Source organism: Apteryx mantelli, chromosome 1 (assembly GCF_036417845.1).
Source record: "Apteryx mantelli isolate bAptMan1 chromosome 1, bAptMan1.hap1, whole genome shotgun sequence".
In the NCBI taxonomy this organism is placed as follows: domain Eukaryota; kingdom Metazoa; phylum Chordata; class Aves; order Apterygiformes; family Apterygidae; genus Apteryx; species Apteryx mantelli.
The window spans coordinates 60,026,356-60,053,984 of NC_089978.1; the positions used below are offsets into that span (position 1 = coordinate 60,026,356).

The window sequence follows — 27,629 nt, forward strand, 5'->3', positions numbered from 1 at the left end:
TGCCCTGGAGATTAAGTTTTCATGGGCATCTCTCCAGAGCACATAACCAGATATAAACGGGTCATATTAGTATGAGTTAATTCTGTGGAAACTCTCCCTCTGACAAGAGAGAGGTGCATTGCTCCTTTTGTCATTGATCATATTTGTAGGAGTCCAAACAACTGTGCTGCTATTAAAATAGAAATAATAATTTGCTAGTGGACTTGAAAAACAGAGTATATTTTAGTACTTTCCTGTTCGGAAGCAAGGATGACAGACACAGGTAATACATTTTACTGGATCAACTGATGCAGTAACTAAAACGGGCTTGGTTTTGGCAGAGTATCCTTCCAAGTCACTGTTCTCTTCTATTGTCCATGAATTTATTGTGTCATTTTTAAGAACATCAAAAATACTGACACAGGATGGAGGTTAGCATGTATCCATGCATTGCATATTCCACAAATCATCCATTTTACATCATTCTGTATAATAAAATTTGGCCAGCATGTTACAAATATATCACTAATTTCCTTTGACATTTCCCTAGGACCGAAGCACGTTGTTGTAAAATTTGTGGTGAAATTCTTCCCACCTGACCATGCTCAGCTGCAGGAAGAACTAACAAGGTTAGTAGTTGTGTAACTGTATTCTTTTAATCTCTAGTGGACAGAGGGGAGAACATGGGATTTGAGGTGACTGGGTGACAGTTGATGTCTCCTTCTCAGTACTAACTTGATGCTATTTGCATCACCTTTGAATGCACCTGAAAAATAGGAGCATAAGACTCTGTTGCGCTCTGTGCTAAGAGGTTCTGCAGAGCACAGGAGTCCTTTGTCTCCTTGAATATGGGGTCCTGGAAGAGCTTTGCCCTCCTCAAGAGAAGACAATTCAGAGTCCCCCAAGCCCCTTTGGCAATAGTGTTGGAAGGGTCCTGGATTGAGCCGCATATTGCTGCCCTGGAGACCTCCCCTTGCAGAGGGATGCTTGCGACTCTGCATCCACCTTTGGGAGAGGATTGTTTTGCCTAAATTGCCCCAGCATCTGAGGGACCCTATTCATAGAGCCAATGCAAATGCCAGAGGTTTGTGTGAGTGGGAGTGTGATTTCTTAGATGGAGGAATGGAAAGATTTCACTGAAAATGAAAAGTGAGAGAAAAGTAGAGAAGAACATACATGTATGCAGAAAGAATACCTTAAAGGTGTGTTTATTTTCAGTGCTCTTTAAAAACTTGATTTAAACTCTAAATTTCACACTGTGTAGGCACAGATAGAAGAGTCATATTTCTGTATGAATGAGCACGTATGAGAGACCTATTAAGGTTCTTCCTCCCTAGCAGATCCATTTTCAATCAAAAACATTCGGTTTCATTGTAGTATTTCTGTGGTGAAACTTTTCAACTCTTCTTCTGGTCTACAGTCTTTATCTTTAACTACATCTGTAGCTACATTTTTTCTGTTCTGATTCAGTATTTTCACTATTCCATTAGTTTTTATTTTTAATCCTCCCATAGGACAAAGTCCTCTTTTGCAAAGAGCTCTTGAATCTATAGGACGTGCTTTACAAAGAACAAATCCACCTTCATGGTGTTCTGCAAAAATGTGTTCTGCATTTATCTCTGTCTTGTTTTATTTTGGTAATAGAGCAATAGAATGGAAAAAAATGATTGATATATCCAACTGGCCTTGATGTAGGAAGAATGAGTATTTACTTGAAAGTCTGAGGAAAAATAATAAAGATCTGAATGAAAACTCGTAATGTTATGTTACTAGGGAAAATTTTCTGTTTCTGAGTAGGTATTCTGCATATCAGTTGCTTAGTACGTGCACTGTAAATTGATTTTTAGTGATCTGTTTCTACACCTGAAGACATCTCTTTGAATCTTAATGATTTTTTTGGTTAGATTTTTAAATGTGTATGCTAGGGACCTTGACTGTGTATGTATGTACGCAGCAGTCTGTGGGATATGAAAGCATATCCATGGGGAACAGCTTCATCACTTGGAGAAGCAGCTAACACATCATTTTGGTGCTTTACTTTCCTGCTAGGGTGAATTCTGTATGACTAGGCAGAGATATCTGTCTCTCTCTGTCTCAGCATATCTCCTCATTTCTAGAAAAGAGAGAGAAAAAGAAGACACTATGCAAGTTTGAAAAGAACATTTATTTAGATCTGCTATATTATTTCATGTACAGTTGGTTTTCATACTCCTCAACTCAGTTATCCACATAATTTGTAGAAGTCAGATCAAACCAACATGATTTGTGTGCTTGCTTTCATATCAGCCTGGTAAGATCCAAGTTTCTGTACTTCAAGTAGAGGTGTTAGTTTCTTTTTTTCTGAGTAGAGCATGCTATGGGTGAACTTTTCTCACGAGAAAATCCCATCTATGTTATTTGGAATAAACCTCTGATTGGGAATATCTTCATGTTGAAATCAGATGAGAACAGCTGAGTCAATAGAAAGGCAGTTTTCATCTGGTAAATTCAGTGCTGATCTTTTGATGGTGCTAGCAACTTCCAAGATGTGGCCGTCCCCATTGTCAAGTGGCTCACAGCTACAAGAGAAATTAAAAACTACAGTTTTTCACAGTGGTTTAGCTTTTGTAAAGGAGCACTCTACTAATAATATTAAGATCAGATATATAAACCCTGTGATTGCGTAAAGGAAGCTCCTGTGGTTTGTACCTTTCCCAATAGTATATACTCCTATTCTCTCTTTAACTCCTTTATTCTGTCCTTTTTATATGATATGTATTCCTTTTGTAATGCCATTGTTTTTAATATGAAGGAATGAACTATGCTATCAAATAATGGTCAGTTTGATAACATGTGCTACTGTCCTACACAACTGTAAGTCTGTAATCCCCAAACACTGTAGCACCTCTTTCTGTTGCTCACAGACACAAATAAGTAGATAGAAAAAATCATGTCATATGAAAGAAACACATACAAAAGCAGCATTAATGTTGCATGGTTAAAATCTCCTCAGGTGTAGTAATGAAGTATTTACAGTGGGCTTGTTCACTGTATTTCAAAGAGGTGAAAAACCTGTCAACCTTGCAGCTCTCCTTGAGCTACTGTGGTTCAGCTGCATAACAGCAGTACTGCTGTGGAACCACAGTACCACTGTGTACCACTGAAATTGCCCTGCCCAAGGTATGCTGCATGCCAAGGACTGGGCAAATGTTTATAATCAGATCAAACCCAACATGCTTGACCTGATTTGCCAGCCAGGGCTGCTCCCTGGATCCATATCATGTGTCCAACCCATGGTGCTTCATTGTCTTTTGTAGTATAAAGCTGGAGACTCCAGAAAATGGGGTCCGATCAAGTGATGTGTTTACAGAAGACAGGCTTTCTCACAGAGGAACTGCAGTCATTGGAAGGCTTGTTAATGTGTCTAACCAATTCAGGAGACATTTCTCATACAGCTACGTTTATTTCCAGGAAAGCTGATCATCTTAAGAATTTAATGCTGAGTGGGACTAAGCAATTTTGATTCCTGTTGAAGCTAGTAGAAATTTAGATGCTGAAACAATGTTGTGGACTTGTGGTGTCTCTGCACTTCTGTTTCTTGTCTATAAACTGTCCGTGTAGAACTGCCCTACACGGCTGAGATGGTTTGGAAATGAATATGTTAAAAATGGTTGGTGCACCGGTGGCACAGTTAATGGGACCGCAAAAGTATCAGAGCTAGCTAGAGATGTTCAGTCAAGATCTTGTTCCTCATTTCCAGGTGAATGCCAAGGTGGAAGTGTAAAGTTCTGCTTGCGTTCTACAAGGACCAAGTGATAACTCCAAATCTCACTGGTTTATCTGGCATTTCCTCATAGTTACAAGCAGCTCCATTATCTAGTGCTGCTTGTTGTGTGGTTGCTGAGCACATAATAGCTGTCACATTGCTTCCACTGTCATATCCCTTCCAGATCTCATTGCTCTGTTTAAAAGGGAGAGGGAGAGAGAAAAAGAGAGAGATCTTGGTTTTGCAAAGCACCCGCTATGTAAGTCCCTAATGACTATAATACAGTACCTATTATATTTTATTTCACCTCTGAGCTTACAAAAATCAGATCATTTCCCTAGATTCCAAAGAGTGAAAGGAACCTGTTGCCAGAAACTGAGTCAGCGTTGAAATACTTTTCCTTCCTTTTCTCATGCTTTGTATAACTCTTTGTTCACTTTTGTTTTGCAGGTACCTATTTGCATTGCAAGTGAAGCAGGACCTGGCACAGGGAAGACTAACATGTAATGATACCAGCACTGCCCTCTTAATCTCACACATTGTACAGTGTAAGTTCCCTTCTTCCTTCTTTTCAGGAGGAGAAACAGGATGATTGGTTGGACATGCTTTGCTGGGTTATCTGTTAATAGCTGCCATAGGAAGAGGGTCAAGCCACGTGAGCAATTTATTACATTTCTGTATAATGGCATTAAAGTACAGGTAACTTACTATTTCAGATAAAGAGCTCCTGGACACTGGATTTGCATTTTTAAAGCACTGCATCTGACACTCTGACAAGGCTACTTTAAAAAGCAAATTTTGCAGGTGGCAGTAAACGGGTTGAATTCTTCTCCTGAGTTCCTGTTTTATTATTTATATTTAACATTGTATCATATCAGCAGAGCATTCAAATTCCTAGAGATCTGTATGCTCTCTAGAGAATGTAGTAAATAAACATGCTTAGAATGCCAGACTAAATCAAAGTCCTAAGAGGAAACTGGTAGTGAAGAAAAAAACAACAGATTTTAAACTTGTTTTTTATCTGAAAGAATGGCACAATAAAACTGTTCAGTAGAGTCATATATTAACTTTTTTCATCATATCAAAGCTTATTTTATCTTCCAAATCACTTGAAAGGCAATATATGCTTTCCGTTGCAAGAGATTATGGTATGTTGTATTGAGAATAACAGTAGGAAGAAACACTTAGTAGTATGTATAAGCCTTGGTGGAAATATCCAGTCATAATCAACCATTGTTTTGAATGGCCATTGTACAATCTAGTATTGCATTTTCCGCTGAAGTGCTGTTTGGTGTAGACTGCTGTCAGCAAAGATGTTCAGAAATACTTTAGTGATCAATAAATAATTCCTATGATGCTTTGTCAGAGTCTGGGCGTTAGGATAGTTTCTTGTCAATCATTGTTGAAAAGGAAAGGCAGATATTGCATGATTTTCTATTTGCCGTGGTCATCATTGACCAGTGTTACTGAGGAGCAATAAGAAGTTGTACAGCAGTCTCTATGAAATTCTGTATTCCTCATATCCTTTTAGAGTGGAATATGTTTGCAGCACAGACTTTAAAAAAAAAAAAAAAAAAATCCTTGGCTATTTTGCTTGTTGTGTCTTTTAGTTTTTCTTGTTACTGTGTTCAGCACACCAACTATATTTCTCTTTCCTGACTTCTTTTCATCTCTGTGATAATTTGGGGAAATCGAGTGTTACAGTGCGTGCTAGGGGGTTGAGTCCTCCTACTAAATCTCTGTGCAAAGAGACATGTTGGGGAGAAGATACCCTAACACTTGTGTCTCTTCATTTGGGGTATTTTTTCATGATCATCCTCTCTTGAGCTCTGCAATTCTGTATACAGTATTTTCCTTATCACTTCAACTTAGATCCTAGTTCATGTCTTACTTATCTCTTACTGATTACTCAATTAAATTCTTCTCTGAGTCATCTACAGCCCTGGTGTCTGAACTGCTCATTGGGCAACTACTAACTTGTTTTCCTAAAGCAACAGCATAAGAGGATAAAATCCCAGGATGTCCATTCACCTTTATAAACTTCCCCTTTTTTCTCCTTCACTCCTTTTTCCCCCTTTTCCTCCTCACAGTCAAACTCAAATTTAACTACATGTTTTTCAAAATTCTTCCATTATACACCTGGCCATTTCCCCCAACACACCTGTGCGGGCAGGCTTTCTCTCCAAATCTGGGCTACAGCAAATCTAACTTCATTTTAAAGTCTGCAAAAATGGCGAATCAACACCACTGCTCTTAGGCTACTGAGATATGTTATGCTGTTGAATTACATAATTGTCCTCAATTATGGTGAATGATCGTGGTGATTTGAACTGTTTTTAGTTCTTTGTCCCCTTTTCCCCACCTGTAAACTTGAGGTCCAGAGAGATTCTGAATTGTGATTTTTAGGAATCAAATAATATTCTCCTTATGGAGGGTAAGAGAAGATGGTTCTGTACTGAAAAACTTGAGTTTTTCCATTTTAGCAGAAAGAGGGAGGTCAGAGATTAATCATGCAGAAAGGAGACAGCATTCACAGAATCTAAACTGCAGTTTTGGGTGGAGGGTTTTGTGCCTTGTGGTGCACCTGCAGTGCTGCTCCCCTCCTCATCTCCTGACTCCAAGCTGGGCGGCTTTTGATGTTTATGATTTTGTCCTCTCCCCCTTTTTTGTGTAACTGTGTTTGCTGGAAATCTCTGCTAGAACTTTGTGATTGTCTCATTTATTTATCCATCTTGTGTCTCATAAAGATTTTTCCATGAAAATTGTCTCTGATAAGCGTATATAGCTCTATCTTACCCACGCAGCTCTTCTGTATTTATTTTCTCTTTGGCTTATTATTCAGTAGCTAAAAAATATTACACATTTGTCTGCAACAAAAATAAAACTTCACAGCTGATAATAGTAACGATATCAAAGTGGAAAGATTGAGAAGGCAGGAGGTTAGGTGCTGTGTCTTCTCAGTGCTGTGCCTACCAGCAGTTTGCATGGGGCATATCTGATTCCAGAAGCCTTTATATTATGGATACAAGCTTAAGGACTCTTATTTAAATAAAATTATAATATGACAGCAAATAGGTTTCTGTTAAATTAGCATGTATATTTCAGAATGAATTGTATATATGAAAGATTCTACATAAAAATACTTTTAAATATTGTAGAAAGTGTTAAAAGTGCGAGATTACTTTGATACAGTGAATGATGCAGAAAGTGAAAGTGTGAAGTAAGAAGATGGACTGATAAAAGGAAAAGAGCTGAAATATAAAGCATTAGACTTACTGGAAGTACTAATGCAGACAGAATACAGAGAGAGTGGTGTGATACACTTGCAAGATAAGAGAAAAGAGAGTACCGGTGGAAGTCAATCTTTGACTAAAACACGGGAAGATTTTAAAGAGGAGTTATATGAGAGGCTGGTGGTATTTGAGATAAAACTCCCTCTCTTTCTAGGAATTTAAGAAGAAGAAGGAGGGTTAGAGGGGGAAGAAGGAGAAGCTGTTGTGTACAGGGTCAGAGAGAACAAATTCAGAAGTAGTTTGAAAGCCAAGAGGACAATCTTGATAATGGATTTGCAGTCAACAGATGCAGAGAACATTATAGAAAAGTACTTGGCTCTGTACTCTTGGCTCTGAAGAAAGCCCTACATAACAGGATTTAACTACATCTGTGTACAAGGATGTACAAGGTATGATACGCATTTTAAAGAGTCAAGGCCCAACTTATGTCATTTGAGGCACTGCAAACCTAGACAGAAGAGAAACAATCTTTCATTTGAGTTAGGATTAAAAATGGACCCCAAAGATATGTGACACTGGAGGCAAGTAAAATTGGGGTGATGGAGCTGCTTCTGAGATGGGAACAAAAGGGACCTTTCTACAAAGGAGGATTCTCAGATATTCCTTAACAAGAAAGTCCTGTAGTTGCATATCAGAAGGGATCAATCAGAGCAGATGGGATGAGGAAGGGGGTGGGAATCAGACAATCTTGATTATCAACTGTTTTTCCAACCATGGCCTCTCCAACCTCCTGCGTATTAAAAGTAGTCAGGTGGCTGCAGCAGATTTGGGTTGAAAGGTTTTTCATAGGTGCTTGTGGTCATCATCTTCCTTGCCTATGCAAGATTATTGCTCTCCCCTCTGCATTTGCAGCTATATCTGCTCCCAGACAAAATTCTGTCAAAAATCACCTGCGGTGTCTTAAATATCTACTTAAACCTTTCTTTTTTCTAAACCAGCTCATTTTGGACAGAACTGGATTAAGGGATCATTTATATGGGCAGAGCTGGGGTGGTGGTACCCTAAGGTGAGGATGAGGCAAGGATCTGAGCCTGAGTCCATAACATACTAGGTCAACTGCAGAACAATATGTCTGACTGTAGCCTAGATTTAATTTGAGGGAGCTGTATTTTAGTTTCATTTATGTTAATAAGGTAGCAGCATTTGTTGTAGTATTGTTCCTATTATTCCAGCACATCTGTGGGCAGAGGCTGGTATACTGTTCTGTTTAAAAAAAACTAATAGCAAAATTTTCAGAGTCATTCAAGAATACTAGGCAAGAAGATAGTAATATGGTACCCACACATAGGTTGCCCAACACCCCAAAAGGAAATCTCACTGAATGGGCTGGAAAATGGAAGGTGGGTGTGACATACTGTTGCACAGACGTTTTTGAATAACTGCAGCAGATGGGAGCAACTTTGAGGAGGAGGGTGACAGAATATGTCTCAAATCGCTGCGAAATTAGAGGAAGACAAATGTTTTGTAACCCCATGAGATGGAAGACGTGCACGTGTTGAAACAAGCAAAACACAACCCTCTATCTTCCAATTTGCCCCAGGAGATTATAGTGTAGGGCTTGGGTCTGATGAAGAAGCTTGTGCTTGCCTGTTTTAGGAGAAGTGCAACTGAGCACCACCATGGGTGTGAGAAAGATCGGTGAGTTCTGCTGGAATAGTGCTGTCCTTCTCCTGGTCACCCCCTTTATCCCCGCACACAAGTCAAGGCAGCACTGTGATGGCTTCATTTGGTAAACTGACATCTGATAGCTACTTGGTTGTGGTGAATGGGAGGAATCCTTGGGCTGCTTCTTGCATGTCAGATATTCACACAGATGAGAAGGGAGGAATGTGTGGAAGATACAATAAGGGGAGTTTGAGTCATGAAACCATGGCACAGCTTACAGCAAACTGTGTTTGCTTCTCTTCCCTCTTCCCTGCTATCTGCACCTTTTGGTGCAGATTTAATTCACTGTTTTAATAGACTTTTTTTTTTTTTTTTTTTAATTCTCCATAGCTGAGATTGGGGATTTTGATGAAACCATAGATCGTGAACACTTAGCAAAGAACAAGTATATACCTCAACAAGAAGCACTAGAAGACAAAATCATGGAATTTCACCGTAATCACATGTAAGATTTTTTCTTCCCCTTGTTATTAGTCCTGTTTTCCTTCAGTGTAATTCTAACTGTGCATACATGCTAGATTATAAGTACAGAAGAGATTCAGGCCTCTGAGTTTCTTGAAGGTTATTACTCAAAAAAAAGTTCAAGCCCATGAGTTTCCTGAAGGTTACTGCTGTCTTTCTCCTGTCATCATAACAAGATGTTTAAAGAGCAATTGATTTTGATATTCATTTAAGCATGCAATTATTTTACAGTCTATTTCATACAAAATGCTTCACTGCTGATTTTGTGCATGCAGATATGATTGCAGATGATGACTCTGATCAGTCAGGCACTTGTGACAGTAGGCTCTTTGATTTCAAGGACATAGAATGTTGCATTTTCACCTTTTCATGCTGTATTTAGAGATAGGTGAAGAAGGATCTTAATGATAGTTTTAGGGAAAGCACAGAGTGCTTGCAGAATTAAGGATTTGGAGAATAGGATTCAAGATCATGTTGCAAATTAGTGACTTGGTGTCCCAAGTCCTGGAGAAGAGACTAGTAGTAGAAGGTGGTTGAAAGAATTAAGAATAAGGCATAGAAAGGTATATTTCTGCTTTTGAGAACACTTCAGGACTTGAACAGTTTCATTTTGAACTAACTGGAGTTGAGGTGAGTGGGTGGGAGTTGTATAGCAGTAATAATCAGAACTTTTTCATAATTTAGTTGAGGAATTTAGTGCTTATGGGTTCACAACATTTATATTAAGGCTGTTATGTTTTCTGTTTTACTTTTTTAAAATCATATTCACTTTTACAGTGAACAACATTCTTATAAACTTTTATTTTTATGAATTTGCTAAGGAATATCGTGTGCTATTCCAATGGAAAATATATAGAGAGTGAGTGACTTCTGTTAAAGTTAATGCTTCAAGACCTAGTTGTTTAAGGTGTCTCAGAATTGGAGTGATCAAAATTTCTAGTAGACTGTAAAATCTGTGGTTTCTTTGGTATTGGTTTACGCTAAGATGAAGTTGTTTTTCTAGCTGATATAAATGTAGGGGCATGGAACAGCCATGCGGATATGGTACTACTGACAGGTTTCAGACTCTGTGATGATATGTCTCTTTGTTCTTTAGAGGATCTGTTCATCTCTGTGAAAAGGTGTGAACAATTTGTGTCTTTTTCTCTGTTTCGATTTTCAAGGGGACAAACACCAGCAGAGTCTGACTTCCAGCTTTTGGAGATCGCCCGTCGGCTGGAGATGTATGGAATACGCTTGCATCCAGCCAAGGACAGGGAAGGGACAAAAATCAACCTGGCTGTTGCCAACACAGGCATTCTGGTGTTTCAGGTTAGAGCTGCTCAGATTATGGCTGTGTGCTTTATAAAGCAGAAAAAAATCTCACAACAATAAGAATTTCAAGACCTCAACAATGTCTCTGAGAATTTGGTTGGAAAAATTCAGGAACTTCCAAATTTTTTCCAACAAGCCAACAGTGAGCTTAAACCTTTACAGTTGCGTTGGATCCTTCACTTCCAGGAATGCTTACCTTATGTGGCTATGGAGGACCCTCTTTTACCCCTCCTGGGAAACCTGCATGCTCGATCACCTCCCTGAAATGCCTGTACACCAATGCACGCAGCATGGGGAACAAACAGGAAGAACTAGAGATATGTGTGCGGTCGCAGGGCCATGATCTCATTGCCATTACAGAGACATGGTGGGATAGCTCGCATGACTGGAGTGCTGTCATGGATGGCTACATGCTTTTTAGGAAAGACAGGCCAGGAAAGCGAGGTGGTGGAGTTGCTCTTTATGTGAGAGAGCAACTGGAATGTATCGAGCTGTGCCTAGGGGTGGATGAAGAGCGAGTCGAGAGCTTATGGGTAAGGATTAAAGGGCAGGGTAGCATGGGTGACACTGTTGTGGGTGTTTACTACAGGCCACCTGATCAGGAAGAGGAAGTCGATGAGGCCTTCTACAGACAGCTGGAAGTAGCCTCACGATCCCAGGCCCTGGTTCTCATGGGGGACTTCAAACACCCTGATATCTGCTGGAAAGACAACACAGCTAGGCACAAACAGTCCTGGAGGTTCCTGCAGAGCATTGGTGACAACTCCTTGACACAGGTGGTGGAGGAGCCAACAAGGAGAGGTGTGCTGCTGGACCTGGTACTAACAAACAAAGAAGGACTGGTGGAAGGTGTGAAGGTCGGGGGCTGCCTTGACTGCAGTGACCATGAGATGGTGGAGTTCAGTATCCTGCGAGGAGGCAGCAGGGCACTAAGTAGGATTGCAACCCTGGACTTCAGGAGAGCAAACTTTGGCCTCTTCAGGGACCTACTTGGAGGAATCCCATGGGTGAGGGCCCTAGAAGGAAGGGGCGTTCAAGAGAGCTGGTTAATATTCAAACATCACTTCCTCCAGGCTCAAGAGCGGTGCATCCCTATGAGTAGGAAGTCAAGCAAAGGAGGCAGGAGACCTGCATGGATGAGCAAGGAGCTCCTGGCAAAACTCAACCAGAAGAAGGAAGCATACAGAAAGTGGAAAGGGGGACAGGCCACTTGGGAGGAATATAGGAATGTTGTGAGAGTATGCAGGGATACGACGAGGAAGGCTAAAGCCCGTTTGGAATTAAATCTGGCTAGAGAGGTCAAGGACAGCAAGAAGGGCTTCTTCAAATACATCAGCAGTAAGAGGAAGACTAGGGAAAATGTGGGCCCTTTGCTGAATGGGGTGGGTGCCCTGGTGACGAAGGAAGCAGAGAAGGCAGAGTTACTGAATGCCTTCTTTGCTTCAGTCTTTACTGCTCAGGCCAGCCCTCAGGAACCCCAGATCCTGGAGACAAGAGAGAATGTCTGGAGAGAAGAAGACTTTTCCTTGGTGGAGGAGGAGTGGGTTAGAGATCATTTAAGCAAACTTGACACCCACAAATCCATGGGCCCTGATGGGATGCATCCACGAGTGCTGAGGGAGCTGGCGGATGTCATTGCTAAGCCACTCTCCATCATCTTTGAAAGGTCATGGAGGACAGGAGAGGTGCCTGAGGACTGGAAGAAAGCCAATGTCACCCCAGTCTTCAAAAAGGGCAAGAAGGAGGACCCAGGGAACTACAGGCCAGTCAGCCTCACCTCCATCCCTCAAAAGGTGATGGAGCAGCTCATCCTGGAAGCCATCTCCAAGCATGTGGAGGAAAAGAAGGTGATCAGGAGTAGTCAGCATGGCTTCACCAAGGGGCAATCATGCCTAACCAATCTGATAGCCTTCTATGATGGAATGACTGGCTGGGTAGATGAGGGGAGAGCAGTGCATGTTGTCTACCTTGACTTCAGCAAGGCTTTTCACACTGTCTCCCATAGCATCCTCATAGACAAGCTCAGGAAGTGTGGGTTAGATGAGTGGACAGTGAGGTGGATTGAGAAGTGGCTGAATGGCAGAGCTCAGAGGGTTGTGATCAGTGGCACAGAGTCTAGTTGGAGGCCTGTAGCTAGCGGTGTCCCCCAGGGGTCAGTACTGGGTCCAGTCTTGTTCAACTTCTTTATCAATGACCTGGATGAAGGCACAGAGTGCACCCTCAGCAAGTTTGCTGACGATACAAAAGTGGGAGGAGAGGCCGATACACCAGAGGGCTGTGCTGCCGTTGAGAGAGACCTGGACAGGCTGGAGAGGTGGGCGGAGAGGAACCTCCTGAAGTTCAACAAAGGCAAGTGCAGGGTCCTGCACCTGGGGAGGAATAACCCCATGCACCAGTACAGGTTGGGGGTTGACCTGCTGGAAAGCAGCTCTGCGGAGAAGGACCTGGGAGTGCTGGTGGACACCAAGTTAAGCAGGAGGCAGCAATGTGCCCTTGTGGCCAAGAAGGCCAATGGTATCCTGGGGTGCATCAGGAAGAGTGTTGCCAGCAGGTCGAGGGAGGTGATTCTCCCCCTCTACTCAGCCCTGGTGAGGCCACATCTAGAGTACTGCGTCCAGTTCTGGGCTCCCCAGTACAAGAGGGATGTGGCACTACTGGAGCAAGTCCAGCGAAGGGCTACAAAGATGATTAGGGGACTGGAGCGTCTCTCTTATGAGGAAAGGCTGAGAGAGCTTGGCCTGTTTAGCCTGGAGAAGAGAAGGCTGAGAGGAGATCTTATCAACGTGTACAAGTATCTGAAGGGAGGGTGTCGAGAGGATGGGACCAGACTCTTTTCAGTGGCGCCGAGCGACAGGACGCGAGGCAACGGGCACAAACTGAAACACAGACGCTTCCATCTGAACATGAGGAAAAACTTTTTCACTGTGAGGGTGACAGAGCACTGGAACAGGTTGCCCAGAGAGGTGGTGGAGTCTCCTTCTCTGCAGATATTCAAAACGCGCCTGGATGCAATCCTGTGCAACGTGCTCTAGGTGACCCTGCTTGAGCAGGGGGGTTGGACTAGATGATCTCCAGAGGTCCCTTCCAACCTCAGCGATTCTGTGATTCTGTGATTTGCACACACAGGCTGGAACTCCATCTCCAGCCACAATGTGCTGTTGAAGATGCAAACTGATCCCCAGCTCACAATCTGCAAGTTGGTCATGCCGACACCTCTGACATATAGGGGCAGGCAGGTCACTTACAGACATGGTGCATCCTAAGTGGGTGTGAAGCAGAGAAGTTGGAGTGCATGAAGAAAGATGCAAGAAGTGAATACAAACTCTCCGTAGTGTTATTTTGTCAAAGGTTTTACAACTTTGTTGACCAGCCTTGAATATTATCTCCCAGCCAAGGAGCAACTGGGAGACAAGGGGGAACTGCCAGCTGTCATTCAACCCTTGCTGAACCCATGAATCTTTGTTCCTTCCATAAGGGAACATAAAAAAATCCATAGTCTTTGTTCCTTAGATCTCTTTCCTCTCTTTCCCCCACCTCAGTCAGCTTTATAAATGTCATGAAACATCATTAGCAAGTTCATCGAATTCTTGTTCTCTCATTCCCCTTAGGTAAGTAACAAATTAGGCTCTTTAACGGTTGTAAAGGTCCAGATAGCCAGCTGATGTAAACTGATTTCACTTCAGATGAACTTATGTCTGTTAGCATCCAAAATGCCAGTTTCCTCACTCTGTATTAAAAACAGTAAGCAAACTGCTCTGTATAACTTCTGTTGTTACTATTATCAAAAACAACTATTTATTTTAACTGTTTAACTTCAGTTAAAATACTATGATGAGCGTTTCCAACCTTAAAAACTGCTTCTGGTACTGTAATAAAGAAAGCCAACAATAAAAAAGAAACTCAGAAATCCATCTCACCTGAATGCTCTGAGGTCTAAGTTAAAATATGTGTATATATAATAAAAAACCCCAAGCAACCAGATGTCTTGCTAGTAAAACCACAAAACTGAAGCACAGCTTGAAGCATGACAACATCAAGACATTGTTAGAAGTGCAAGCATCTCAAATAATTGTAGATGTAGGCCCTTCCCCAGCTCCCACCACAGTATTTTCATCAGTTGAATTAACAAGTTTCAAAATTTTGTAGATTAGGGCTTTGCCTTAGAGCTGAAAGCAGATACCCACCCAAAACAGCATGGGCCTCACTGAGTCCCAGCAGACAGCTGGGATGCCTCCAAAAAGATGTAGCTACCAGCTGAGGGCCGAGGGCCTGATTTGTAAAGCTCTACAACTCAGTCATCTCCTCTTGTTCACAGTCCTAATATATTTGGGCAGCTTTTTGTAGGACTTGGAACAAGCTTAGAAATTTTGCTGGATCAAGCTCCAAGACTGAACACTGTAAAGGGATCTCTCTGGTTGGGTTCTGACCTGCTGGATTGACTCCAGCAATTGGAGTCCAGTAGTAGGCTTAGGGGTTCATTTGCATAGGGCAGGAGCCCTAAGTCCATCTTTTTATTGTGGATATAACTGAGAGAAACTGAACTATAAAAGTCTTGTAAGAATGACATCAAGAAAAATAAAAGTTCGCTCACAAATGGCATAAGCATTACCCACACAGACTTTTTTAAAGTCTGCCATTTATTTAGAAATTGGTGGCAGTGCTGCTGAATATTCTAGGGAAGGTTAATTATGAAATTCTTAGACAGCAGGCTGACTTAACAGAGATCATCACACTGTTGCTACTCCTACGTTCGTCTGGTGATGAAGCCCAAATCAATATGCATTTGTGTATTTAGCAAGCCTGTAGTAGCTGTTCTTTGAAACGTTTGTGCCATGCTGTGGGATGTTTGTATTGAACTGTCTATTGAACAAACTGGTGTAACTAGTATTTTAGAAAAATACCTCAAATTCTAACAGATTAAGAATTAGACTTCTGGGGGGCAGAGGGCTAAAGGATGTGGTGGCTGGGAGTCACATAGCATTTCTGAGAGAATTCCTCTCAGGCTTGCTGTTTGCTTCTGAAGTTTTTTGACTCTTCAGGTAAATGTTGTCAAGTAATTTATTTAGTTTCCTTTTAATTCTGTTGCTCCCTATGAAAGGTCAGTATTTCCAGTTGCTATTTTTTTCAGTTAAGTGATATTTAAAGGGGTGTTTATTTTGCTCTGTAGACAGGTAGAGAGGAAAGAAATCTATCCCATCAAAGTGAGGTGACTATGTTGGTTGTCTGGATTCCCTGCATTCCCTGTAGCTGGTGGAGAGAGAAGGAGGCACCTCTGGGAGGTGACTTAGTCCACTGAAAATCTGAGTCCTCCTCTGGAGTTGCCGCTCTGTCTCTGTTGGCCATATAGGAAGCCTGGGAGCTTAGTGTTCCCAGCTGCTTGTCATGCTTTCTTAGAAGTTTCTGCACCATGTAAGGAAAGCGAAATTTTTTGCATGCTTATTGGAACGAGGTAACATCATCTGGCAGAAGCTGGGCCTCCCTGTTCTGTGCAGTGATACTGGGTTGGATACCTTCACATCAGCTCAGTGTACCTAGTTCTATAAATATGCAAGTGGCTAACTGTAAATACCTGCCTTCAGTCACACCTCCAGATGCTTAAGGTTAAGAATGTTTGCCATATCAGAGCAAGAATGATAAGAAATATCATAATGGCAAGTGAAGTGAATAGATAATTAATGCATTACAAGCTTTCTTTAGTGGTTTAGATTTCTCCATTCATATCTGGAATGCTTAAAGTCTTCTGGCTTTGTCCTCTGTAGGGTCACACCAAGATCAATGCCTTCAACTGGGCTAAGGTTCGAAAGCTGAGCTTCAAGAGGAAACGTTTTCTTATCAAGCTACGGCCTGATGTGAATGTAAGTCCTGGTTAGGAATTGATGAATATTGAGGAGAGGTTATTTGGTAAATTTCTACTAACAGATAAAATGTATTTTTTTTATCATCTCGAGAAGATTATTTTTAATTAATTGCTTAGGTTCACAGTTGATGTGTTAATGCATGTATCAAATTAGCAACCCAGGTGAGCAATCTTAGCAATGGGGATGTAAAATGAATGTCACAGAGTCTTCTTCTGACTGCCTTTCTGGTACTGAGTTGGGGTTCTTAAGCTGTAGTATGCAAACTACCTCAAAATGTTAAGCCCCCTTAACATGTTAATATCTCTGGTTTATCTCTGTCATACTTGGCAATGAAAGCAAGTTTGAGCCATAGCTCAGATATTGCCTGGCAGATCAGTGATGTCTCAAAGGGGGAAGGATAGGGACTACTAAGCCTGGAAGCCAATGAATCAGGAGAAAGCAATTTTTGTAGCATAGCACCTATTTTATCAGTGCATCTCTGTAATGTGTGTTGCTTGCTTGTTCACATTGCGAATGCTTTCTCGTTTTTCAGAGTTCGTTCCAGGACACCCTGGAGTTCCTTATGGCCAGTCGAGATTTTTGCAAGTCTTTCTGGAAGATCTGTGTGGAACATCATGCCTTTTTCAGGCTTTTTGAGGAGCCTAAACCAAAGCCTAAACCTGTTATTTTTTCTAGAGGTTCATCATTTAGGTTCAGGTGAGATCTTCTTTCTTTGTTCCACTTTTCAAATTTGCAGTTTGCTCCTTTATATTTTCCGTTGCATCTTCTCAGCCAGAATAATGCAAAGAAGGCTGTGAGGAAAAAGCCTGCATTCATTTTGTGATAGTCACTGCAAAGTAGCTTTCTGGAGGTAGGATATTAGGTATATTGGTTCCAGCTGTTTTCAGATATCAAAATCCACCTGTGTGCTAAGCAATGCTAGCTAGCAGCAGCACACTCTAGCTCCCCTGTGTTTAGGGAGAGGTCTTTTCTCTGTATCAGAGTAGAGATTTGCATTTTCATTGTGTGGCCCTGTGGTAAACCCATCCCTGTGCGATTAAAAGCAATGTCTTCTCTTTACGCTGAGACCTTCATGCCTACAAAGGATTTATGTATGATGATGATCTATGTTTGGACAAAGTCTACCTGCGAAATTGTCAGAGCTGTAGAAAGGTTTTAATAGCTGGATCAGGTTCTTTTTTGTTATATTAGCAGAAGCCTTATTGTAGATACTGTATTGCGTATGCCAGGAGGGAAAAAAATCCTTTTATTCATGCAGTTTATTTTGTTTGGGAAGCTGATATAAACTGAACAGCCAGAAACACTCTTTGCTGAAATAAAGTGTCTCTACACTAAGCACAGTTCTTGATATACAAATGTAATTTAGTTTAGCATAGGCCTTATTAAACACAATAATGCTGGCATATAATAGCGTCTAGAGTTCAAGTGGTTTTACAGTGTGTATTGGTTCAGATTTTCCAAAACGCAGATGATCTTGGATTATATGCAAAGTCGGAAACTCTAGTAGTCTGATACAAGTACATAGTAGGTATGGTCATCCTAAATGTCTTCCAGCTTTCTGATTCCTGCCTGCAAAATAGATTAGTTAATACGGAAGGACCTATGTTTTGGCTAAACTGTAGTGTAAATTGTTAAGTTACTGCCAGAGTAAATAGAAAAATATAGGTGCATTCAACTTACCTTCTGTTTTGGAGAGCAGGTTTTGACTACATCCCACATTCACTGTGATCTGTATTGAGTAGTTTGGTAACTTTTTCCAAGCCTTGGGGTAATTATTAGGCAAAAGCCTATAATGAATGGGAAAGATTTTGTTATCCGCTGAACATTCTTGAGGTGTGGGTTTGCTTTACTTCTGTCAGTTCCCTTTGGAGTTTATATCTTTGCACAATAGGAAGTGATGGGCTTTCTGACTACTTTTTCATGGCCTATAGCAGAAGGGGAGAGAGTGATCTCCAGCCTAAATCTGCAGAAAAATGTATGTACCTTTAGTTGGTGTCTTTAATACTAGCAACTGAGTCATGAAGTGCATTTCAGCTGTTTTCCCCTTAGTTGCAGGGTTTAGTGAAACCGGGTAAGGCTGATATTTGACTCTCAAAAGGATTCAGGAATGCTTTTTGTTCATGAGAGAAAAATTTAAACCTAGTTTCTCTTTCTGTTATGGTGTGGTCCCCTATAAAGGGCAGGCAGTGGAATTCAGATGGTTCTGAAATGGCATCAAAAGGTATCTCCATAGCAAAAAAGAGGCAACTGACATGCAAAAAGATTTAAAAAAAAAGGGTTTCTGGCAAGGACAACTTCCTTTTGATGTTGCATGAGTTGCTGCTGATCGCAAGAAATATTTTTCTGGTTGCTGTGACTTTATAGGACATAGCCTATGAACGATGGGTTGTTAGTCTACCCTGCAGGGACCCATAAAGAGTTGCAGACCACATATACATCTGTGATGACCAGGTGATTTATTGTATTAAATGTGATAGACTCATTTTTTCAGAGTGATGGCCTAACTGTGGTTTTCTTCTAGTGGCCGGACTCAGAAGCAAGTCCTTGACTATGTTAAAGAAGGAGGACACAAAAAAGTACAGTTTGAAAGGTGAGAGAAAGCTAAATGAGCTATTCTAATATGTTTTAATCAAAGAAGAGTGGTCTTTTCCAGTTAGTTATATTCTAAGAGCTTGGCACAAGTCTAAGTAAAAAGCCTTTTTTTGCTGGTTTGGCAGTTCATCACTAATGTAATATCCCCTTCATCCTGAATGTTTTGTCAGAAGTTGGTGTAACCTCTATTTTACTTAAAATCAATAGTCTTCAGTGTGTTTTTCAGCAGTGAGCACCCTACCATTGCAGGTAACTTCCTCCCGTATTGACTTGCGCCTTCTTCAGTTGGATGTGATTAATCTATGTCAACAGAAATGAATGTGAATCCTTTTTAAGTAAGCGTGTTCACCTGAGAATAAAAGGGAAGTAACAGAAATGGGTGTAGCCAACCTCAAGGGGGACATCTCCAGGGAAGGCTTCCAACTTGCTAGAGTTCTGTTCAAACTCATCTCGCTCATCATCAACTGAAAATCATGGCCAAAATGTACAGAAGACCCTGACAACAGTTTATGCTTATGACTCATGTTCTGCTTCAGTGCCCTTCCCTTTTCTTACGACGGCATGTTTGCAACGTGTAGTACATTTAGATTTTACATAAAGGAGGAATGTTAATCTGTTTCAGGGGCAAACTTCTATGAAAGCTACTGTTCAGAGCTTTAGTTCTTCAAGGAGATGTTTCTCTTGCTGTCTATTGATGAAAAGCCTGAGATGGCTTCTTACTGTGATTTTCTTTTTTTCCTCAGGAAACACAGCAAGATTCATTCCATCAGGAGTCTGACTGCGCAGCCTGCAGAACAGCATTCGGAGGTGCCAAAACAAGTCAGTGATGTGATGAAACCCTGGATGATGCCTTTTAAGCATTTCTTGTTAGATTACCCTCCACTGATTGGTGTTTTGAAAATCTGGGAGCACAGGTTTTTCTGCTCACTTTCCATTTAACTGGGAGCTCAGGAGCCCCAGGTATAAAAAGTTTTAGCTTCTGCAAGTGAAACAGGTTCATTTCCACTGCAGAAAAAATTGCTTCCAGATGACAAGACAAGCACAAACAGTGAGCTTGTCTGAGCTGAACTAATGACCATCTAAAAAATTGCAATCCACAGTCTTAATGTTGGGGTCCCAGGTTGTTGCTGGTTGCATCTGAGGAAAAGTTTAATTCTTTTCCTCGATAGATGAGTCTTCATTGCCCCTGACAAGGTGTTTTGTTGTGTTAACCAGAGTGGAGGAATATTTCCTCAAGAATAATTGCAGCTGTGAACTTTTAAGCCATTATCTTTGGTAGATACCAAATGCAAAATGTATTTGTCTTATGTTAATGGCTGTTATGTGTTAGGAGTTGCTGCATCCAGTAGCCTGATGCAGATGAGGCTGCTGTGACTCCATATTCCCAGGTCAGCCAGTAGTGAGGCTGAGCACGTGTTCCCAGTCGGTGCGCGCGTGTGCACACACACACACACAATACATATATACACATGGCTGGCCACACAGATTGACACAGAAAACACAGCACTCATGCAAACACAAACAACACCAACGGCCTTATCCTGTTCCATTCTCTGGTTAATCAGGGTGAAAATCCGATAGTGGAAAGTGTGTGTGTGTGTGTGTGTGTGTGTATATATATATATATAATATATATATATACACACACAATATGAATCCCTCCAGTAGCTGGGCTTAGACACTCAGGCTATACAGTAGCTGGTCCCTGGATCCTCAGGTCCCTCAAGTTGCTGGAAGCTGGACATAAGAGCCCCTGAGGCCTGGAGCCCCCCTCCAGTTGCTGGTACTCAGATCTAAACACACACACACACACTCACACTCTCTGGGTGTCTCCAGTAGCTAGTCTTAGATATCCGGTCTACCCAGTAACTGGCCCCTGGATCCCCTGGTTTCCTAGTTGCCTTGTGCATGGAGAAACGCAAATGCAAAGCAGTCTCACCAGCAGCTGGCCTGGACCTCCTGTCCCCTCCAGTAGCCAAATCTCAGACTCGTCTGGTATTTCCAGTATCTGGCCCAGACTTATGGCTGTTCCCATACTTGGCTCCCAAGTCAGTCCTACTCAACAACTAATCTGGCTTGATGTTCACTAGCAATTACACACTGACACACACAACCACACAGTACACATACACTCCGGTCTCTCCAGTTCCTGGCCTCTCCCATCGGCTTGTCATGGTGGGTTTCACACCATGGGCTGACGGCTCACCTGGGACAGCTCTGGTAAGAGCTGAGTCAGGGTGCTCCATTTCTCTGACTGGGTTACTGGGGGTTCTTCTACCTGTCGCCATTCCTCTGTGCTCCTTTATGTTCATGGAGGTGAGCCTTTAATCACATAACCTTACATTATATAGAGCTTAAATGGCAGGTGCAAGCTACCAAGCTAATGTATTTGAGAATGCTGCCAGCACTTTTGCCTTCCCTGTATTGCTTCCTTTAGACATGCTCCAGCTCTCTCATTCCTGCAAATCCAGGAAACTCAGAGAATTCTGCTACAAATTCAGCCCATTTCAGATATCTTCCAGGATTTTATAACTGCTAAGACAAGCTCAAGAGGAGAGAGTAAAGCTGTCAGTCAGATGCTGGCATTTCTGTTTGCTGAAAAGCCAACCAGGAATGAGTGGCAGGTACACTCCAGTGGTTGAATGCTGGGCTGTTCTGAAGCCCACACAGGGCCCTTTGGGCTTTTTTAGTGTACGCAAGGAGGCTGTGCAGAATTTATCTCGTATATTTATCTTTCCTGCCCCTCCAGCTTCTCAGAGTAATGCAAACAGGTTGATGTTCAGTGGTGATGGTAGCCTTAGGGCATGGAACCATCTCAAATACCCCTTTTTATATATCACTGCATTCTGCATCCCTTATCTTCCTTTTGCTTAGCTTATGTATTTTCCCCCATTATCTGTTCTTCAAGATCAGAGACCTGGGTTGTTTTTCTTTTAATTCATTTTGAAGCTTGGGTTACTACCTTTGGTTTCAAGAGATTCCTATGTTGCTGCAAGATGCAGTGCAAAATGCTGGTGCGTTATTACACATAGCCTTTTCCCTCTGACTCCCTTCCCTTCCACCCTGCTCCTCTCTCACCCCTCCCTCCCACCTTGTCTCCCCTTTGCCTTCCCTCCTTTATCTTTCCAGAGCTCTAGCTTTGCCTTTGGAGATGACAGTGATGCCACGGCAGTGCAGAGCTGCCAGCAAGGGAAGGAATTGAAAGCTTCAACAGAAGACACTGGACAGCGCAGGAGCCCTTCTTTGAAGAAGAGCCCAAAGGAAGGCAGAAAGGTGGATGGAGCAGTGGTGTCAACGGTGGAGGAAGAGGAGGAGCCTGCTAAGGACAGGATGCAGCAGAACAGACCTCAGTCACAGCAACCAAGCACAGGTCCAGCTTCCAGGGCTGCTCATGGCAGCAGCACCTCCATTCCTTTCATTGACTGCAGTGATGTAGATAGCGAGTATGATCTCCTCAGAGGACAAATAACCCAGTCATATTCCCAAACAAATGACAATTATGAGGGTGATTTGACCAGTGGTGCCTATATTCACTGTAGAGATGAAAATCGTAATAGAACTAGGTATAGGGATTCCTCAGCCTCTATAAAGTCTTCCCAGTATCTCTCTGAAGAGTACCTTGATGATAACACAGCTAATCTCTCCTTCTACGTTGGGGGAAGTCCCAGGATGCCAAGGCACAGCTCACTGGTTGATGAACTGTTTAGAGAGCCTGGGAGCCGTAGTCCACTGGCCACTCCATTGCCTCCCAATAGCAAAGGATCAAGTCCTAATATGAGCCTGAGTAGAACTGGCTCTCAGGGTTATGTCTCAGAAAACGGGCATGACTGCAGGGCAAGGACTGGGGAGGAGGACAGCTATGCCAGTAGCTGCCATGACTGTGGCAGATATTCTCCAGGTTCTCAATGGCCTCATGTGCAGAAAATCCCAAATCTTTGCAATAAGTCAGGGACAGACCCGTTTATCCTGAGCCAGATATCCTCAACCCCCGGGCAGGAGTTCAGGTCAGAGAGACACTGCAAAGGAGGCGATATGGCTAAAATGACTTCTCCAGAAGGCAAAATGATGGTCAACGGTATGCCAGCTGGGGGACAGTCAAAGCAAAGCCCTGTCATGCAGTCGTTGTGTGCCAGTAGCATGATGGATCACATGGCTGCAATCCAGATGATGGAGGGCTCCACCAGCAGTGGGACAGAGTCTAGCGATTCCGACTCAGAAATCATTAACCCTTTCACTCACCCTCTGGTGTTCAGAAATCCCATCGTGCTGAGTTCCTCTCCCATGCCTAGAAATAAGTACTCCTTGGGAAGCCTTCAGCTTGAGGAGGAGGTAGAGGAGGATGTGTCTGTTGGCCTCAGTGATGAAGATGGTGTGCAGGTCTTCAGCTGCTAGGGACCAGGGAGTGTGATACCAGTGGATACCGCATTTTCTGGGGCTGGTGAAAAGTGGCTGATGTGTAAAAACTCGGAGCATGGGCTGTTTCAAATGTTATCATCCTGTTGACCAGCCAGAGGAAAGGGGTACTAGAAATACAATAATCAGGATGAGTCTCAGTGAAGTTTAACAGTAATATATCTCCTCTGAAAGGCAGGAGGAGGGGAAAATCATTACTGATTTAGTTACTTTTGTAGTATGTTATGGTTAGGTAGGACTTCATACACACAACTGTTTTTTGTATTAAGTCGCATTTTAGGTATATACTGTAGCTTCTTTGACACTTGACTGGTTATTTTGACAAAACAAAAACAAAATGAACTAGGTACATTGTGCTCTTTTGTGTGAGTCTAGTACAATTTTTTTCTCTTCTGTACAAGGAGAGCTGCTTATGAGTGCCTCAACAAAGTTAGAGAAAAAATTAAACTTACGGCCAAATGCAGGCAGCTTGATATTCAAGACCAAGTCTTGCTGAAACCTTTAACAATGCTGGCAAATCTTTTCATAGCAAGAATGTGTTTGGTCTGCTCATCTTCATAATCTATTTTATAATCCAGCTTGATGAAGAGACAAATTAGTCATGTATACAGGAACAATGATAGTATCGGCTTTTATGCAGCAGGTTCAACAGGCCACTGGTGAGGGAGATTTTGAAACTCCAAATTCCTGCTCAGGCAAGAAGGAGGAGAAGATGAAAGATGTAATTCAAGTGAAAAAAACTTAGATTGAAACCATTCTAATTGAGAGTGGTATGGGTATGATTTGCAAGGCAATCCTTTCTATCCTTTATCAGTGTGGTATAAAGATTAATTGCAAGAGAGTTGATTTGCCTTTTTTCCCCTCATTCATTCGGTGGTATTATTCACAGAGATATCAAAGTTCTGTCGTGGGTGATTTTTGGTGGGGAGTTTGGAGATGGTAGCTGTTTGATTTTTTTTTTTTCTTTTCTTTGATCGTGAAAAATCTTTCTCTGTACAGGATCCAATTAGTCTGTCATAGGCTATTCTTTTTAATAGTGCCACCTCATAAATTTTTCATTCCCAAACAGGGACAAAGAACTATGTAACTAATGCTCATCTAAGCTGATTGTCTTGAGTACTACACATAGAGTAACAAGATTTTGGCATAGGTACAGAAAGACAGAGAGGCTAATTATATGAAAATCTCATTTTCACAGTCTAAAAATATTGGGAATTAAGGCTATATCCTAATCATATCTGATTCTAGTTTCTCTGAGTTGATTAAGAAAATGCAGAGGAAAGGTCTCCTGTATGGAAAGTGTCCTGCATTAATTACAGCTGGGAGACAAGATGTGCTCTTTACCACTGGCCTTACTTTTATATGTTTTTCTTGTGGGGGAAGAGAACTAAAATTAAGAATTTTAAGTGATGAACAGCAGTGTTGACTGAACAGCAGGTCACTTGCAGTGACCTGAATCATGCAGTAATGATGAATCCACCCACATGAATATTGATGAACCAGTTACAGGACTTTGTAAATCTAGACAATATAAGATTTTCAAGATCATTTTTACAAAAATAAGAAGACAAGAAGTCTTTTTAATTTTTCTAATGCCTTGGTCTGTGCACATTTTAACAGAGTTTAATCTGAGTGAAGGATATTTAAGAAGATACCTGTAGTAGTTTAGGCATGTTTTGTTATATACTTTACATTTTTGCAGTAAAATATATCTTTGTGTAAATATAAGTTTTAATCTGATCACCTACTTTAGTGTGTTGATTTTCCTTAAAGGTTAGATACCTCATCTTTAAACAGGAGTGATTATAAGGCATCTCTTTTGACAGTGGTATTTTGGTGACTGGGAACACTGTTCTGTGTTCCTGTAGTTAAAAGCATGAATCTAGAAACAGGGAGATGGATAATGAGGAAGAAGCTTGCTTGTATATAATTCTAAAAGAAGGTGGTTTGTGTTTTGGATTTAGAATAGCTGTAAAATAATTGCCTTGAACTTCTGAATATTTAAGATGAAATATAGGTAGTTGAAGCCTGCATCAGCAGATACTGTGAGCATGGGGAGTGTGTGCATGAGTCTTCTGGGGGGTTTTTGCTGACTGTATAGCAAAAATACCAGTAGTTATATTATACAGTAAAGTAATAGCAATCTGGATACATGCATTAATTGCTTTGGTAGCCAGTAGAATTAGAGCTTAAGTAATGGACTTTCAACAAAGGATTTGCAGTCTTGTTTCTGCTACTTAAGAAAAGTGAATAGATTTCATATTGTTTGCATTTAAGTGAATAGGAAATTTGTAAGTGGTGTTTACTATTTTGCATCCTTTGAAATACTGTTTTCCTGGCCTGCTTTTCTTCTCTCACATGCCTGCAAAGATAATGAATTTATTATTTTACAAGAACAGACCTGCTGGTAGTCGGACTTAGCTTAGCTGCTAATAGTGTCTCAACAGCTTCTTTGTTTTCCTTTTGAATATTATCCTCAAAAACTGGAAAATGAGGATTTTTCTCCAACTGTTTGCTGTCATCTGGCATTTTTCCAGTTTTAAGTGTTTGTAGTTTTAATACATACGGAATTCTTCCAGTCTGAAGAAATAATGTTTGTAAATTACATAGGAAGTCATTTAATTTAGGATGAATCATTTTGCAGCACTCTTATGCCACTGAAGTTCAGTTTAATATCATTAGACAAGCATTTAATTAAAAACAGTCTGTGGGCCAAATTCCTCCACCAGACATGCGGTTCATATCTGGGGGCTTGCCAGGAATGGTAGCAAGAGAGCAGTTTTAAATTGACATTTTCACATAGGATCAGGTCCCTCGGAATTAATTTGTGAATTTGTTTCTGTGGGAGAAATACAGAAAGACCTTGGAGGGAAAAACAGAAACCTTTGGGGTGAGACTACAGATGAGATGGGGGAATTCTTATTATTCTAGTTCACAAAAAACACGTGAGAAGAGGAGCCTGTCAGTTTACGTTAATCACTGCTGGCATTGATTAATCCGCATACCCCAGTTAATGGCCCTGGTATAAGCATACTTGGGTCTCAATTCTAGCAGAGGCATTTATAGATCTGGAAAGAGATTTTGTTCTTCCCACCAATTTCTGTAGTTTTTGGGTGCCGCTGATGGTACTTACAAATCACCATTGTAAATCTTTCATTTTTATTCACAAGAATTGCCTTTTAAGTCTCATATTTTTGAAGTGCTTACATATCCTTAGGCAGTTGCTACAAATAGGGAACTGAATCCCAGCAAGATTTAGCAGCTCTGTCTACTCTGAGGGAGTAGTCCTGGAGCCACCCATCTCCTGTCCTCCAGAGGACTTGTGGGAAGCCGGTTCTGGGCTGCCCAGACTGCTTATCACTGTGTTGAACCAACTGTGTCCACGTGCTTGGAGTAAATATAATGTGCAGATGTAATTAGCAAAAATAATTACAATTGCAATTAGATGTAATTAGCAAAAACAATGTGCAGATGTAATTGACAATTTTGTCCACGGGTTTCAGGCGCTCCAGTTCTTTCTCTGCTGTTCCAAGTCCTTGACCATATTCAGTCATCTGCTACAGTGAATAGGAAAAGTCATGTCAAACAGTTTTAAGCTTTCTCCAGCTAACCAGCAGCTCAAATATACTATGTCCTGTTGGGATCTCCTTCTGTAGTTTCTTTACTATCAGCCTTTCCTAGAATCTGGTTTTCCTGGATGATCTAGGCTATAAAATTTGGGAATAAATTTGGCTAGGTGAAGGAAACTTTAATGCTGGTGAGCTGATGCAGGAGGCAGGGATAGGATATTGCAGGCATAGAGTTTTGAATAACTGGTACCTGAATAGCCTAGACTGTACTGTTTCAGATTTGAACTAGTCCATATCCCCTAGCAAATATGTATTCCTTGTGCATGACAGAGAGGGGTGTTCTCTCAGGATGATTTGTGCCTAATGCTGCCATTTTCCCAGGGCACTTGTTCTTAGACCTGCCTAACATGTACCATCCCATTAACCATTGTAGTGCACACTAAATATAAATTATATCAAAGAAAAACTATAAGAGAAATTTCTATATATGAAAAATGTCAACATGTAACTGAAAATACATAAATTTGCTGTATTTGCCTGTACCTTAGGTGAGCTGGGATCAATTATAAAGTAGATAGAACCATAATGAGAGTTGTGTGTTCATAAGTTGAAAAATTAAATCAATCTACCAGTTTATTTCAATATCAAAGGGCATGCAAAATTAGACAATTTTCTCATCAGAGCAGCATTGTCAATACTGAACAGAATCATCAGAACCCAGTGAAGGGTGAAAAAAAGT

The 27,629-nt window shown here is 41.4% G+C and overlaps 1 protein-coding gene across 2 annotated transcripts in view; it reads left to right on the forward strand.

Moving 5' to 3' along the window:
• Window positions 1-27,629, forward strand: part of FARP1 (FERM, ARH/RhoGEF and pleckstrin domain protein 1) — a 222,460-nt gene that overhangs the window by 151,787 nt on the left and 43,044 nt on the right. For both annotated transcript variants that reach the window (XM_067293558.1, XM_067293549.1), the window contains 9 exons: window positions 530-608; window positions 4,175-4,272; window positions 9,013-9,127; window positions 10,308-10,455; window positions 16,218-16,313; window positions 16,849-17,012; window positions 18,838-18,906; window positions 19,652-19,727; window positions 22,038-22,278. In XM_067293558.1, coding sequence (XP_067149659.1) covers window positions 530-608; window positions 4,175-4,272; window positions 9,013-9,127; window positions 10,308-10,455; window positions 16,218-16,313; window positions 16,849-17,012; window positions 18,838-18,906; window positions 19,652-19,727; window positions 22,038-22,278 — 1,086 coding nt within the window. The remainder of the gene's footprint in view (window positions 1-529; window positions 609-4,174; window positions 4,273-9,012; window positions 9,128-10,307; window positions 10,456-16,217; window positions 16,314-16,848; window positions 17,013-18,837; window positions 18,907-19,651; window positions 19,728-22,037; window positions 22,279-27,629) is intronic.